Consider the following 17,004-nt stretch of genomic DNA (forward strand, 5'->3'; position numbering starts at 1 on the left):
TAAACACGTGATTACAACAAATCATAAATAATAAGCGTTAACATTTAGGAGATCTACAAAAGCGAGAGTCAAAAAAAAAAAATCATTCGTCGGTCGCGACGCTCTTATAGGAAACTTGTATTCGAGCGAGCGAGACTCAATGACGGAGCACTTACCATTACCACTGAAAGCATACGCGGCTGCAAAAAATACCCCCGGGGAAGAGCAAATACGGCGTCCGGGACACTTCCGAGGGTGGAGCGGAAACTACCTAAAGCGGAAACGCGCGAACCCTTTGCTGCGCGCTCTTTGTTTACCGAAGACTTTCTTCGAATCTATTACGGGTGCTAAATTATCTTGACGCCGCGGACAATCTGCTCAGTGAGGCTCCTTTTGATCGATATTACAACGAAACAATGAGTCGAACTGTGATACTTAAGTATTTTCTTTATAAGAAGAAGAAAGAAAACGTGACTTGAATTGAAATGTGGCATAGTGTTTAAAGTGATAGATGCAATGGATTTCTTTTGTGTTTATATGTAAGACTTGCTGACCCGGTAGACTTCGTAGTGCCCCAATCGATAAAATAAAAGACCTACACTTTTGTATAAAATAAACTTAAAACAAACAAAAGGAATCCGTCCGACGGGGGACACATCAAAGGAAAAGCTAAATTGTTATTTTTATTTAATTCCGAGCATTTTCATATTTATCTACCTTTTAAGCCTTCTCTAGACTTCTACAAATAATTCAAAACCAAAATTAGCCAAATCGGTCCAGCCGTTCTCGAGTTTTAGCGAGACTAACGAACAGCAATTCATTTTTATATATATAGATAATATATATAGATAACTAAAAATCATTTATAAGAAAGACAAGGACATTAGGCCTATAATGGCATCGCACCATCTCTTCTCTAGTTCTCTGCGTATTTTAGCAGCATACTGAGATCGTCAACCGGTATTTACTGGTGGTAGGATGAATCGTAAGCACACACCTGTAAATACCACAATTCTTCCCATTTCTACGGCGAAACAGTCGTTATACAATACAACAGATATTTAGACCTCATGTCTCAAAATGGGTGGCGGCATTTACCTTTTTATTATCATGTGCTCCGGTAACCAATAAACACCAGATAGGCCTTGATAAAATTCACATGTCACATTTAAAAAAATATCTCGCAAATGGACAACCAAATTTCATTTAAAAATTTCGTTTATTCTCATGCAATAAACGTTAAAGCTCACCTTTATAAACTTTTTAGCTTTCGTTAATAGTCCTAGGGTTGTGTGCCGTGAAGCTTCGGGACCGAGCGGGACCATTTCTTTTAATTTTTCCAAGCAGCTTCTGAGATGAGCTCTCCTGTAACAAGAAATAAGAACTATTATCGTCTAATAAATTCATAAGTATCAACTCCTCCCCCTTAAGTCGTTCTCTTCATACCTGAGGGTTGTGATCAACTCTATCCATGTTTTTATTTTATTCCTTAGATGGGTGGACGAGCTCACAACCCACCTGGTGTTAAGTGGTTACTGGAGCCCATAGACATCCACAACGTAAATGCGCCACCCACCTTGAGATATAAGTTCTAAGGTCTCAAGTATAGTTACAACGGCTGCCCCACCTTCAAACCGAAACGCATTACTGCTTCACGGCAGAAATAGGCAGGGCGGTGGTACTCTCCCGCGCGGACTCACAAGAGGTCCTACCACCATGAGTTTAGTTCTCGCAATGTTGTGCCATCTCGTCCTATCTTCGACTATTCTGATAGAATTGTAGACGATGGAATCGAGAGTGAAGCAGATCTGGTCAGGCCAAGCACTAGAGTCCGCCCCCGCGGTCTTTTTCCTTCCACTTTGCAAGAAATCATCAGTTTCTTTAGATTGTCTCCGTCTTTCCTAGCAATGCGTCCGAAGTATTGCAGGATTCTCTTGAGGTGCTAGAGAGTCTTGCTTCAATTTGGAATTTCCCGAGTATTGACGTGTTGGCCCGAAATGTATGGGACCCAGAGCTTTTTTCGACCAGCACCACATTTCGAAGGTCTCAAACCCTTTGCGGTCCACACATCACCATCTTGACCATTCGTATCTTAAAGCAATCATGCGTTTCGTCTTGCAGCTTGAGACACTCGTTATAAATTTGAGACATAGATCATAAGTTGAGGCGAGTGGGGGCGTAAACGTCGTGGTGTCCATGGACCCTCGTAACCATTTAATACCAGATGGGTCGTGAAATTTTCTGTTTCGTCTATAGTAATAAAAATAAACGCTGCAGACAATACATTGTACAAGAACAGAAAATTGTGACCTTGTTGAGATATTCCCCCGGTCAACGTCCTCATCGAACCCGTCGCTTGCGACAAAGGGTTCGGCGCGTAAATTGACCCACAGACACGGACCACTGAGTTTCTCGCCGGATTTCTCAGTGGGTCGCGGTTCCGATCAGGTGGTAGATTCTGCGAAGCACTGCTCTTGCTAGGGCTAGTGTTAGCAACGTTCTCAAGTTAGAACCCGTGAGCTCACCTACTCGTTCTGGGAATCTAGCATGAACCCTCGACGTCACTAGAATAGGTATGAAAAAAAGAGATATTTCCTGAAGTCACGAAAACTAAACGAAATTAAAATTTTAAGAGATGTTTGAATACAACGTTTGACATAACAAGTTTGAATACAACGATAGAATTATTTCTAATTTGGCTTCAAACAAAGAAATACTAAACTCGTAAGTATTAAGAATTAAAAGCGCACGTCCGGGCTGATGATTAGACGTTTATTAGACCTCAATATAACTACGCTCATTTAAATATAAGACGTATATTTAATTTTGGAAGCTTATTATTTTATTATTTAATGTTATTAAATTGTAATTTTATTATTGCTTTATGTGCCCATATATATTTATTAATATGATTATATATTTTGTTATAAATGGGAAAAGGACCCCGCAGCCCAACGTAGTATAGATAAAGTTCGTGTAAGTCAAATTTGACATTACGTCGAAATCTACACAGCACGTGTAAAAAAATCATTAAATCAAAAAATACGTTATCGAATATGTTTGATTTATTTTTGGTGTGCTGCCTAACGCAGTACTCGCGGTTCGTGAATGATGGGGGGGCGGGGGAGATTGGGTGTGACATCGCGAACATCCTGTATATAAAATGCTAACGCGGTTTGTGGTCTCCGCTCAAATGTTTTCGAGGAGCCGCATTCCGATTTAACGACGATAAGCTCCAGTTTTGTCATGACCACGCATAAGAGGCTTAAGTGTGAACGTTACGGACGTATGTATTTTCGGTGCGCGCTTTCGCCTATTGTTTGTTCGCGACGTTTTCGGATAAATATAGAACGCACCAGGAAAACAGCGAATAAAACCGCCGGGTTCTGTTGGTCGTAAACGCATTTCTTTCGTTACATTTTTACGAGTTTCCTTCCCCGATTATAATTACGGTGACCATACCGGTGAGCTGTAAGTTATGACCACTCGCGCTAATGACTGGTAATGGTAACTATTGTGTTACTGTATATATTTTTTGTGATTTGTTTTTTCTTAGCTTAGCTTCTTAGCTTTGAAGTCGTCGTGGCCTAAAGGATAAGACGTCCGGTGCATTCTTGTTGAGCGATGCAGCGGTGTTCGAATCCCACAGGCGGGTGGTACCAATTTTTCGAATGAAATACGTGCTTAACAAATGTTCACGATTAACTTCCACGGTGAAGGAATAACATCGTATAATAAAAATCAAATCCACAAAGTTATAATTTGCATAATTACTGGTGGTACGAGCTCTTGTGAGTCCGCACGGATAGGTACCACCACCCCGCCCATTTCTGTCGTGAAGCAGTAATGTGTTTCAGTTTGAAGGGTGGGGTAGCCGTTGTAACTATACTGAGACCTTAGAACTTATATCTCAGGGTTGGTGGCGTATTTATGTTCTAGATGTCTATGGGCTCCAGTAACCACTTAACACCTGGTGGGCTGTGAGCTCGTCCACCCAACTAAGCAATAAAAAAAATGGCTACCCTTGCTCCTAAGAATGCAAATAGTTTTCTTAGGGCTTATTGCACACGGTAGGCTGTGTCTGTGTCCCTAGCATCACTACTGTCTTGTTAATGAGCAACGCTGAACACAGTGAGTTGGTTAACGTCGATTACACGCCACATCCGCCCAAGAAGATAATAAAATTAGTTTGACGGTATTCACTCTGATAACAACTGATTATAATGTGCATAGCTTACGACAAAAATGGCATAAAACATAAAAAAAATTGATACTCAAAAATTGCATTTTCGTAATCCTTTAGATTCCCGTTCGACTTATTCAACGCAAATTTTAAAAGCGAGACGTTTTAATGCCCTATTTAATTTTACAATGTTACACATATATAATATGTTCAAGATGCCATAATAAAGCCACTAAGAGCGTATTATATTACCTTAAAGGGCGTTTTCTCGTTTTCAGCACAAACGAAATGAACGTTTCGGAGCAATTTGCGAGTTCGCCCAGCCCTACCAACGATCCAAGCGATGAATTTTTAATTTAATTTCGTTATATCGAGTTCAATTCGAGTTCTTCGAAAGCGACGACTTTAATTTTAATTGAAACGTTTTTCACTCGATAAGTGATTCGTGTTTTAATTACGCTAATTGTTTTTTTTTTTTTACGGCTGCCTTTTACGCGACAGCTGTTTGTTGTTTTAAAATGAAATATAGCAGTGACGCGGAAATGGAACGTACCCTTTTAATCAATTTAAGTAGGAAATAATATGTTTCTTTCGAAATGTCCATTTTGCATTTTATTTTTATTGACACAGTCAAACACGTTCAGTGTGTGTGTTCTGTGCAGACCAATGGCATGTTAGGCTCTCATGGAAATGACAGCAAGCAGGTTTGAAACGAAGGATTGCTTTGCAAAAATGAATTCACGATTCAACTGATTTTCAATAGTTTCTGGAACCAATTGACTTTCGAATGTTAAAACCCCACCCTTCTTGCGACATGAGGTCGAAAACAGTCTTCGAGTACACATCGAGTTACAATCGTAAACCAACAGTAAACCTGCAAATAAGCTTTGTTAGTGGATGCCGGAGCGATGCCGGCAGCGAGGCTTTAGTTGGCTTTGACGGTACATCTACTAATTTCATCCGGTACCCCGTTTTAAAATAATAAACTGTTTTAAAAAAGAAACTGGCGACCCTATTCCGGCGAATGACTTTGTTAACGCATCGATTTCATCATAAAGAACTTCATGGAAATACTATTTACTGACCTAGTGCAATTTCATGCCTTCTATGTTACACTTTTAAATCTATATACATATATAAAAATGAATTGCTGCTCGTTAGTCTCGCTAAAACTCGAGAACAGCTGGACCGATTTGGTTAATTTTGGTCTTAATTCTTTGTGGAAGTTCAGAGAAGGTTTAAAAGGTAGATAAATATGAAAATGCTCGGAATTAAATAATATAACAATTCAATATAATTATTATATAATAACAATTTTCTTTTTCCTTTGATGTGTCCCCCGTCGGAAGGATTCCTTTTGTTTGTTTTAAGTTTATTTTATACAAAAGTTTAGGTCTATTTAGGTTAGGTTTATTTATCATTTGAGGCACTACGAAGTCTGCTGGGTCAGCTAGTATTTAATAAATAAAAAGTACAACATTTAAATTAGAACATACTATTTCACGTATTTAATTTTCAAAAATATCTTTCAGATTTTGATTGCAATATTTATTTGTACAAACAGGAGATAAGTAAAGGCAACGATCATAATAAAACTTTTTAGTTACAGCTCATTTAATTTTCACTTTTATTTAAATTAAAGCACCTTTGATTATTCAGTGCCAATACACATTAATGGACACAATTTAACAATGAACGCACATCTGTGTTTGACAGAAGAGATTATATTTGGTCCAGCCCGGAGGCCTTTACAGTTTCAGCAGGACAGTTGGGCGAGCTCAGATAAGGGGATTGGCTAACAACTGGCCGAGCGCCTCCCGAGGAGACCTAACAACTCAAGGGTAGCTACTTCGCGAATGAATCTACTACCGGATCGGAATCGCGACTCGCTGAGAGGATCCGGCAAGAAACTCAGCGGGTATGGGTTAGGTCGCACGTCGAACTCTTTGCTGAGTTCGACGAGTACGGTTACCAGAGTACCCAATCCTGCTCGTAGTGTTATAGTTGAAGGCGTCTAATTCAAGAGTTATTGGATCTGACGGTTTGGACTGACTGGATATGACGCACAGCCTTATCGAAGTGCCGTTCCGACGCTAGTTTCAGGTGTTTCAGGATCGATACTAGATCCAGGTCGTTGTGTAAGTCGACGTTTCTCACGCACCACGAACAAGGAGAGATTGTCTTATGATGACTTTGATTTAAGACGAAAAAAAAAAAAACAGCAAAGTTTTTTGTTCATTTTGAACCTTATAAAGTACAACACGTTGTATTTAAATATAAAAAATACCACAAGCTCTTTTTTTACACCAGCCAGTTACACAGAGTACCGAGCACATATACTATGGTATTTGTACGCAGTCGTCGTGGCCTAAAGGACAACATGGTGCCGGTATTCAAATCTCACAGACACATTCATTTATAAAAGATTTCAATTTACAAACGATAAAATAATAACATTTGTAATTACAAAAACAAAAAAAAAAGCATTATTAATGAATATTACCGTCTTGTCTAGCTCTGCCGCGAATCTCAAACGCTTTCCGGTTTGAAGGGTGTAAAACCCGTTGCGCTTGCTATACGCTTGATACTCAGACCTTAAGTCTAAAGTTGGCAGCATTAACTTTTTTTTTATTGCCTTGGTGGTTACCGTCGCCCATGGACTTCAGCAATGCCAGGGGCAGAGCCAAGCCGCTGCCCACCGCTTAATACTCTCCAAGTCTCGTTTGAAGAAGGACATGTCATAGCGCTCGGGAAACACCTTGGAGGGGAGCTCATTCCATAGCCGGATGGTACGTGGCAAAAAAGATGTAACGTTGAGCTTCTTCACTCATTTGCACAATAAATAAATGAAAACACGCACTTTCACATTTGATCTCGCCGCATTAGTTCGATACGGATATTCGAGTGATGAATCAACAAACAATCGAATTGTTTCAAGTCTGGATGCAGAGCAGCCTCCGCTCAAACGGATCCATTAAGCGAAGCCTTAAGTAAACACGCTGCCGGCGGTTGCATTTCGTAAGTAATTCAAACAATTTCAGTCGTTCTCGAGCTCGTGTTTATTACGAAACGGAAATTACCTTAAAGATTCTCAAGATTAAAATTCGCTGAATTATCTTTAACGATTCCAATCCTCTTTATTGTTGATATTAATCTGACGGCTGGCAATACTACGGAAAATATGTTACCAGGCAACCCCCTTTTGCCTTTTTAATGTTTCGGGTACGAATGCCAAACAAAATAAGGTACATGCCAATCTTTCAAGGCGGCTACATTATTATGATTGACATATGTATGATAAAACTTTGCGAGAGGGGTCCCGAGGATGAATGATGTGTCATAGAACAAGAGATACGTAGAAGGAAAAATATTATTTGAAGAAACAATATATGTTCGCGGGTGAATGTCTTTATGTTTTTTGTTGTTTAAGTGGGTAGTTCGCTATGATATTAGGCTGTTAATCAATGCCGTGTAAGTTGGTGTTCGCCTTGTGTGCTAAATCATCGTCCTACCCTTATCTACTGCGAAGTTATCGGTTTCCAAAATGGGGTAATCAATAATAGTATCTACGTATTTAGTAAAGTAGTGGCGTTGTTGCGGGTAGATGCATTCTTACTACTCACACCTGCCGCGAAGCAATCGTGCGTTCTGAACTTCTGAATAGTGGACTCGATCTTAGAAAAAAAAACTCTCAAGTTTCTCTATGGGCAGCAGGAAAGAAAAAAAAACCCACAACCGATTTATTTCAAATCACGCTTCTATTTAACATACGATATTGAAAATAATCTATGTAAATTACATTCAGATTCCAATCCGGCAACCGTCTTCGATCACATTAGGGAGATTTCCACTCAATTGCTTGCAAATATCACGAGTAATGGCGACTGTCAAGTATCAGTTTATTGTCTACGTTCCTATCTATTATTTTCGGTTTTGTTTTTCTCGAAGCATCGCACGAACGCGAATACAATTTAAGACAAATCCATGACAGATTTTTTTCGTTTTAATTTTTTTATACATACACGTTTATTTAAATCTAGCTGTAACCGTCCGTTTCGAAAATTGACATTATTATTTCTCACCCCCACAAAGATTCTCATCATTAACGCCCCCGCAACTGTTGTAGGGAGTTCAACACTCATACAAATATAAGCCTATCCATTAAGTACATGTATTTTCTACATGGATACCAAGTTTCAAGTCAATCGGAAGCATGGTTCAGTAGTTATAACGGAACATCCGTAATAACCACTGTAGATATTATATATTAGTATAGACTAGTATAGATATAGACTAGCTTAGATTAGTATAGACTAGAATAGGTATATATCAAGGGTGAAAGGCTATTTGGTTTAAGCGAAATTTGTGCAACTTTACAGGAGAGCTATTAAAAGTTTAAAATTTGTAATAAATATTATAACGAAAAAACTTATATAGATAGCTATTTGAATGGAGTAAATTTAATTGAAGTTAAAATAAAAAAATCGAACTGTTGATGCTGATACAAAATAAATAATACATATAATACACAATAATAAACGCACCCTTAATTGCAAAGATAAATGTGGCGTATTAAGCGGAAAGTCACTTTAACCAAAGCAGCCTTTCACCACTCGATATACGAGTTTAAAAGCACTTCATTTATTTCTTAGTTGTACAATCTGCCAACTGTCGTGCGTGTTAAACTAACTTCGACGTACTATAGTGAAACATGACCATGCGTTCCCGCGATTATTAAACAAGAAACGAATTAAGCCCGTTTTGTAGAAACATATCGTATTATACGATATCATCGCAGTCATACGGAAGTACTACACCAGGAATATATATCTTGAGGGTGTCAAAAACATCAGCTTTCCAAAGTATCAAAGCAAACAGCGCGTGAAAGCGTAGGATATGAATAAACAAACAAACAAATCTATTACATCTATTACACACATTTATTTTATATAATATATTAGATAAACTATTTCCGTAGAACATTTCCTGAACGAGATGGCTTAAAGATAAAGTTACGTATTAAACAAAAATAACACGATTAAAAACAAATTTAATTATCTAAAATACTCTATCTACTATACCTAACTCTTTTTTTTATTGCTTAGATGGGAGGATAAGCTCACAGCCCACCTGGTGTTAAGTGGTTACTGGAGCCCATAGACATCCACAACGTAAATGCGCCACCCGCCTTGAGATATAAGTTCTAATGTCTCAAGTATAGTTACAACGGCTGCCCCACCCTTCAAACCGAAACGCATTACTGCTTCACGGTAGAAATAGGCAGGGTGGTGGTACCCACCCGCGCGGACTCACAAGAGGTCCTACCACCAATTACGCAAATTATAATTTTGCGGGTTTCATTTTTATTACACGATGTTATTACTTCACCGTGGAAGTCAATCGTGAACATTTGTTGAGTACGTATTTCATTAGAAAAATTGGTACCCGCCTGGGATTCGAACACCGATGCATCGCTCAACACGAATGCGCCGGACTACTATCTACTACTATCTACGACTACTATCTACTACTATCTACTATATCTAAACTATATCTATCGAATACTATACGTGTGTTTTTTATTTCTTATATCGGTGCGTGAACGTGGTTTTTGAAGAACAGACATCGCGGATGTAATCATGTATGTCATTTTAAGATGTGAAGTTGAAATCTTAATTTTGTGACATAGCAGCATTGCTAGTTTTCAAGCCATGACCGCCTATTTCTGCCGTGAAGCAGTAATGCTTTTCGGTTTGAAGGGTGGAGCACCCGTTGTAAATATACTAAGACCTTCGAACTCATATCTCAAGGTGGGTGGCGGCATTTAAGTTGTATACGTTTATGGGCTCCGGTAACCACTTAACACCAGGTGGGCTGTGAGCTCGTCCACCCATCTATTCAATAAAAAAAAAGAATCGTTTCAAAATTACATTTAGTGTATGTATAAAAAAAAATAGACCGGGAAAAGTGCAAGTCCGTAACATTGCGAGTTACCGCGACCATTTTCGAAAAGGAGTTTATTGAATTTCAAAGTTGGCAACTCGCTAAGGTTGCTCTGGTGGGAGCGACGCGAAAAAGAAAGGAAAAAAACCTCTCATTCTTTGCGCCGGTTACCGGAGATGGGAAATTGATATCGAAAACTGATGGAGTTTGGCGTCGGAGCGTTTCTACGGTTTTTGTACAAATGAAATACGAGATGAGTTAAAGCAGAATTATTGTAGTTTCAGTTCGCTTGTTTAGTGATTGGTTTTTTTTTTATGTTTTCGCTCCTCATCGTAGTTCGATTGAAAACACGGATGCTATTCAGATACCGTACGTGAAACCAAAAAAAAAAAAAAACGTGACTTTTTCTCCCACTAGGAATGTCATTTAATAAATTCAATATTAAAGAATGACTATTTTGTGAGATCTTTCAGAATCCTCAAGCTGGGGCATGCGTTGTACTGTAAAACTGACACAACTGATATCTCAACGTGGGTGGTACAGGCCTTATAACTGCTTAAAATCAAGTTGGCCAGGGGCGGACGCCCATCCAAGCAAAACAAAAGTGCAGACATATTTTATTAATATTCAAACAAACACGAAATCGGTTGCTTTTTGTCAGTACACATACAGCTCTGTACTTCGTCGTGTTCAAGCTCACCGCCCAGCTGATGTAAAATGCTTATCGGTACACCTAGACATCGTGAATGCCACTGCCCACCTTCAACTTGAGGTTGAATTCCCAATTTTATTAATCGGCTATACCGCCCTTCAAAATGGAGTATATGCATACTACTTCTTGGCAGCAATAGACGGAACGGTTGTACCATTTGTGTTGAAGAATCCAATTTACGGATACCCTGCCGATGGGGATATGGCCGGGTTATGTCGGACTCCAAGACAAGTACCGACTAAACCCTATCAATCACTCTGTCCCGATGTATGCGATCCCCAAACGAGATCTAACTCGGGTCGAGGTAGTTACGGGGTATCACGTGGTAGCATTACCAAACGTGCGACTACCTGCAACTGAAGAATGGTACCTACCCGTGCGATCTTACAATTCCATCTACCACCAGTAACTTGAATTTTTGAAGCGTTTAAAGTGAAAAGTTTGTGGAAATGTATATATGGCCTTATGCCCCTAAACTCAATGTTGATTATCGTATATAATATTCGGCGCTAACCTATTTTTTTTCCTACCTGAGCTGATAGCCTAGCTATTTCAGCGTAACCTTAGCTAGTAGGTGAGCTCACGGGGCTCAAACCGTAGTGATGCTAACACTGACCCTAGCAAGAGCAATGCTTCGCAGAATCTACCACCGGATCGGAAACATGACCCACTGAGAAGATCCGGCGAGAAACTCAGTGGGTTGTGTCTGTGGGTTAATTAACCTATTAGTGTCAATTCGGTCAACGGTAGGTAGCTGCTTGATTACGGTAAGTAGCAGCTTTGTACGGTAGGCAGCGGCTTGGTTTACGGTAGGCAGCTCTGCCTCTGGCATTGCTGAAGTCCATGGGCGACGGTAACCATTTTCCATCAGGTGGGCCGTATGCTCGTCGGCCTACTCGGGCAATAAAAAAAAATTACGTTTAAGTACGATTATTCCAAGTTTCATACGCTCTTTTGTCGAACACACTATTTAGATCTAGTTTGTTTGTAACCGGTTAAGATTTTATAAAATTCGATCATTTTATTTTCCGTATTGAATTTAGATATTTCGGAATTTAGAAAGAACGTACGTTATAAGCACAAAGTAATGCTAAGCGATCCGTTATCGGATACACGTCGGAAACGCTGGATTAATTAAAACTGCATTGGCTGCCGCATACACTACGCAAATCGTGAACGGACAAAGCGATCCGATGTTACAAACAACCTCGGGCTATTCACTGTCAGCCTGTCAGCAGCGTCAATGTCAGGTGCAATATCACATGAATTCAGTTCGACAAACGGTCGTGTACTAGTCTAAAGGTTTGGTCTTGACGTAATGATATTTGCCTTTTTGAGATCAATTGGGAGATTTGAGAGCCTTTGATTTAAGAGGCTTGTTCGGAGCAGAGGTGTGGTCGGGCACTCCTTTTAACTGACTTGAAGAAGGAGGAGGTTATCACTATTGTATTATGGACTGTTTTTTTGGGTTACCTCAGAATAATTTTCAGCGAAAGGTAATGATTCTGATATTATTCTTTTTAAATTTTATCAACATCTTACTTTTGAGTTATCCTTGACAATGCATATTTACCTGACTTTTTTATTGTTTAGATAAGTGGGTGAGCTCACGGCTCACCTGGTGTTAAGTGGTTACCACAGTCCATAGACATCTACAACGAAAATGCTGAACCCTACCTTGAGATTAAGTTCAAAGGTCTCGGTTTTTATAGTAGACGGTAGTTTTTAGACTTCGACTGAATTTATACTCAATTTCTTTTGTTACAGCTAATTTTTTTTTTGTGATTTTCATTAGTGAGTTTTGCTTTAATGGCTGCGTGATCATCCTCATTCTTTGAACGCACTCCCGGCTACGATGAGAGGCGCGACAAATTTAAACTGCTCTAAGGAATGATAGAGGTTCATCACCTCTCTGCATAGTGCTGTTTGTTTCTAGACACTATACCATTTAAAAGCTGTTGAGTTTTTATGTGTTGTAAGGGTGTAGGTATATAGGTATATAAGTGACGTAGTAATATAAGATTATATTATATTAGTTTGTATTGTAGACAAACAAGAAAATTTCCATAAATTTTTGTATTTTTGAAGTGAAAACTTCTTTAGAATCGTTGTGATTTCAAACCCGATGCAACGGAAAAAACGACAGGTAAGAGACACAAATACAAAAATGTGTAGGATGAAGCCAGCAAAGAATGAGACAGAAATATACATACTATTTAATACAGCGCCATCTGTGAGATTTTTTAATACTAACGTGTGTATGAAAGCTCTTGTAGTGAATTTTAATTTAGGATTATACGTGAAATTAAAATATCAATTCACAGAGGGCGCTACCTTACAATTATTTACTAATGACAAAATTTTACATATACTTAAGACGTTTAGGATAATTGTATTTTAATTTTGGAAGGTTCCACTTCTACCACGTGTGAATCGCACACATTTTGTTTTTTTTTTGTTTTTATACATATTTATAATGATCTCAAATACTCCAGACAATGAAATACTTAACTGCTTTTCCAATATAAATACGAAGTTATTCACAGTATAAAATTAAGACTACAATAAATTTATCTAACAAAATATTCACCCACCTGTAACATAAATACGAAAACAATATTTAAAGCCCTTAATATCTCTATTTAAATTAATATTTTAAACAAAATTATTACACATTAAGATTGAAGAATTTCTCTTCATTGAATGACAGGTAAACTTGTCTATAGAAAAATCTTTTTAAAACTAAAGAGGTTTTACTTTATATACATTTATATAAAATAAAATAAAACAAGTGCGTTGTTAGTGTAACATTCATCATAATCACCAGCCGAAAGAAGCTCACAGCAGGACGTAAGCTTTGTCCCACGAGATTCGTAATTTAAACAATGCTTTTACAAAAATTTTCGCCGGTTTATTTTTTATATCAGGCAAAGAGTAACAGAGGAAAATGAGTATAATAACGAGGAGGTCTCGTATAAATTTGGTCAGGATCTGATGGTGCCCTGGGGAAATATAACGGAAAGTGATTTGAAAAAAAAATGTGGTTTTTTTTTCTACCAAAAATGGATCATTGCAAACATAATTGAGATGTCGGTCTTAGAGTCTAGAAGTTATTTAATCATGGCGTTTAACCAGGGCGTGGTATGAACCTGAACGGATAAGGTACAACATCCTGTCTGCTATACCATAAAGCAAATAGGTTTTACGGTCTTTTTCTCCCACTACTGGTCGCCTACGGGGTAATTGCAGCTACGCCCGAACTTTTTTCTTTTGTCTGCTAGGCTGATAGCCTTGAGAGGCTATATTAGCGTAACCGAACGAGTAGCTAAGCTCACGGGGCTCAAACCCAGCGAAGTTGCTAACACTGACCCCAGCAAGAGTAGTGCTTCGCAGAATCTACCACCGGATCGCAAAAGCGACCCACTGAGAAGGTCCGGCGAGAAACTCAGTGGGCTGTGTCTGTGGGTTAGTTTATTCGCAGAGCCCTTCGTCGCAAGCGACGGCTTCGAATAGAACGATGACCGGTGCTTGAGGTACCGAAAAGCACCGTTAGTGGATCGGGAGGATCCGAAATGACGTGTTTTGGGCGACGTCGACTGTTTACCATTCGGTCCACAGGATCGGGTGTGTAATTACCGGCCGCCACAACAAGAGGGTTTTCATGTCGTGCCACCTTCTCAAAATGGCGCAATGATGCCGTCTGTAAATACTTATAAGGGCGAAGTTCATAATAAAACTTTTTAGTTGCAGCTTTTGCTTTTCGCTTTTATTTAATTAAAGCACCTTTATATAATTTAACATCGAACGCACATCTGTGTTTGACCGAAGAGATTATATTTGATCCAGCCCGGAGGCCTTTAAAGTTTCCGCAGGACTGTTTGGGCAACGTCGACTGTTTACCATTCGGTCCGCAGGTTCGGGAATGAGTACGCGCGAACCACATTTAGAGTTTAAATTATAGTGTTAGAACGGCATCTAGCACGAGCCATCTGTTGGCCAATTCCGGTACTAATAAATAACGATAATTACTACTAGCGCCATCTAGTAATTGGAGCAGAGGAACGCCAGAGAATTATCGAAATTTTACGAGATCGCAGTCTTTTGCGCTAAGGTTCGTCTGCATTTCAGCGTATACTTTAGTTCGGAAAATTGCACGTAAACGCCTCAAGAACTACAGAGCGCGAAGCGAAAAAAAACAATAACGATACGAAGACAAAATCAATATTAAAATGCTATATGGTATTATGTTGATGATACAGAGTAAATACTAGAGCGTATTATTAGATACTGTGAGTACGGAACGATTGTCTATAGCCGTTTTTTGTGATCCCGTTTCCCGAGCGCTACGACAAGGCATCTTTTAAGCGAGGTTTACAGAGAGTACTCTAGGCTAGGAAAGGGGCTTCGCCGTATCCCTGGCATTGCTGATGTCCACGAGCAACTCTAACCACTCACCAACAGGTGAATCGTGTTCTTATCTGTCTACAAAGGCAAAAAAATTAAAACAAGTAATGAACAATTTATTATATATGCATCAGCATTTTTTACTTAACTTCGAAATTTTAAAGGCAATAAATAAATTACATTGAAATAATTATATTATATATATTATTTATTAAAATATAAATAATACACGTACTCTACTTTACGTACAACATTAAATAAGGCAAACTCAAAGTATAACAAAAGGCAGCAACTGCTTTCAAACTAGTAACTAAATTATGAACAAGCAGAATGTTCTACTACATAATTGCAGTGTATGTAAGCGTCGAGCGAAAGCTTCGCAGGCGCGCGGCGTTCGCGTCGGAAGCTTCCCGCGCACCGGAAATGAGCTTTCGATATCCGCCCCGCCCCGCGCCCACTTTGTCCAAATCAATTTCGATTTACAAGGCCCGCTACGAACGGAATGCACGTTGGAACGCCTGTTAAATTCATTTAGAACATATACCTACTTCGTAGATTCCATTGGATTGTTTAGTAACACTGACTTAGAAATATGTACGAGTAGGTATATTTGAAACAACAGTTCATAACCTTTTTCTCATCAGTTTTTTAAACTAATTATGTTTTTTGTGTATTGCAATAGCTATTCACGAGATCAGTGTTCTCAATAAAAAATATATTATATTTATTTAAATGTAGGAAACACCTCTGCAACAAAGAAATGTTGATAGTAAAACGAAAGAGATTTTTTTTGGTTGATATAAAATTTATTGTTATTTGGTTCTGCTTGGTTCTGCCCCTGGCATTGCTGAAGTCCATGGGCGACGGTAACCACTCACCATCAGGTGGGCCGTATACTCGTCTGCCTAGAAGGGCAATAAAAAAAAAATGATTTGATGGTTGGACGAACTTACAGCCCACCTGGTTATTAAGTGGTTACTGGAGCCCATAGACATCTACTTCAGCAATGCCAGGGGCACAGCCAAGCCGCTGCCTACCGCTTAATACCCTCCACAAGCCTCATTTGAAGAAGGATTTGTCATAGCGCTCGGGAAACACCGTGGAGGGGAGCTCATTCCATAGCCGGATGGTACGTGGCAAAAAATATCTTTGAAAATGCACTGTGGATGAAAGCAGTGGCTCCAGGTAGTATGGATGAACTCTACTCCGGTGGCGGGCGGTGCGATGGTAAAAACGAGATGATGGAATCATCTCAAACAATTCCTCAGAGCACTCCCCATGGAATCATCATTTCATTATCCTGCCCTTCTCCCAGTTGCCTGGGGTCGGCGCAACATGTTTTCTCCTTCCATACTCTTCTATCATATACCATTTATTCGCTCACTCCCCTCTTACCCATATCGTCTTTCACGCAATCCATCCATTTCTTCTTAGGTCTACCTCTTCCTCTCCACTTCACTCCCCATGGAATGTACGGTACAAAATACAAGGAGAACCGAAGTTCTCTCATTCCATAGCCATTCCATGGCCGGATGGTACGTGTCAAAAAAGATTAATGCCCAGGATACAGCATACCATCACAGCGCTCAAGAGGAAGGAATATATGTTAATACGATCCTGTAAAATATCAAAATATAATTCTCGTTCAAGGATAATTGAAGTCACGTCCGCTACGACACCTGACGGGCTTCGTTACACAATGGAGTGGAGTGTGCTGCATTATATTGTATCCGAGTGCTCTTTGTGTTGCAACTTATTTGTCGGAGGCGGCTCTATTGTCATG

At 39.2% G+C, this 17,004-nt stretch overlaps 1 protein-coding gene across 2 annotated transcripts in view; it reads right to left on the reverse strand.

Moving 5' to 3' along the window:
* LOC114239706 (max dimerization protein 4) overlaps nt 1–17,004 on the reverse strand; it is a 394,615-nt gene that overhangs the window by 77,173 nt on the left and 300,438 nt on the right. For both annotated transcript variants that reach the window (XM_089737762.1, XM_089737761.1), the window contains exon 4: nt 1,230–1,344. In XM_089737762.1, the coding sequence (XP_089593888.1) occupies nt 1,230–1,344 (115 nt within the window). The remainder of the gene's footprint in view (nt 1–1,229; nt 1,345–17,004) is intronic.

This window comes from Bombyx mandarina, chromosome 23, assembly GCF_030267445.1.
Source record: "Bombyx mandarina strain Sakado chromosome 23, ASM3026744v2".
Taxonomy (NCBI): Eukaryota; Metazoa; Arthropoda; class Insecta; order Lepidoptera; family Bombycidae; genus Bombyx; species Bombyx mandarina.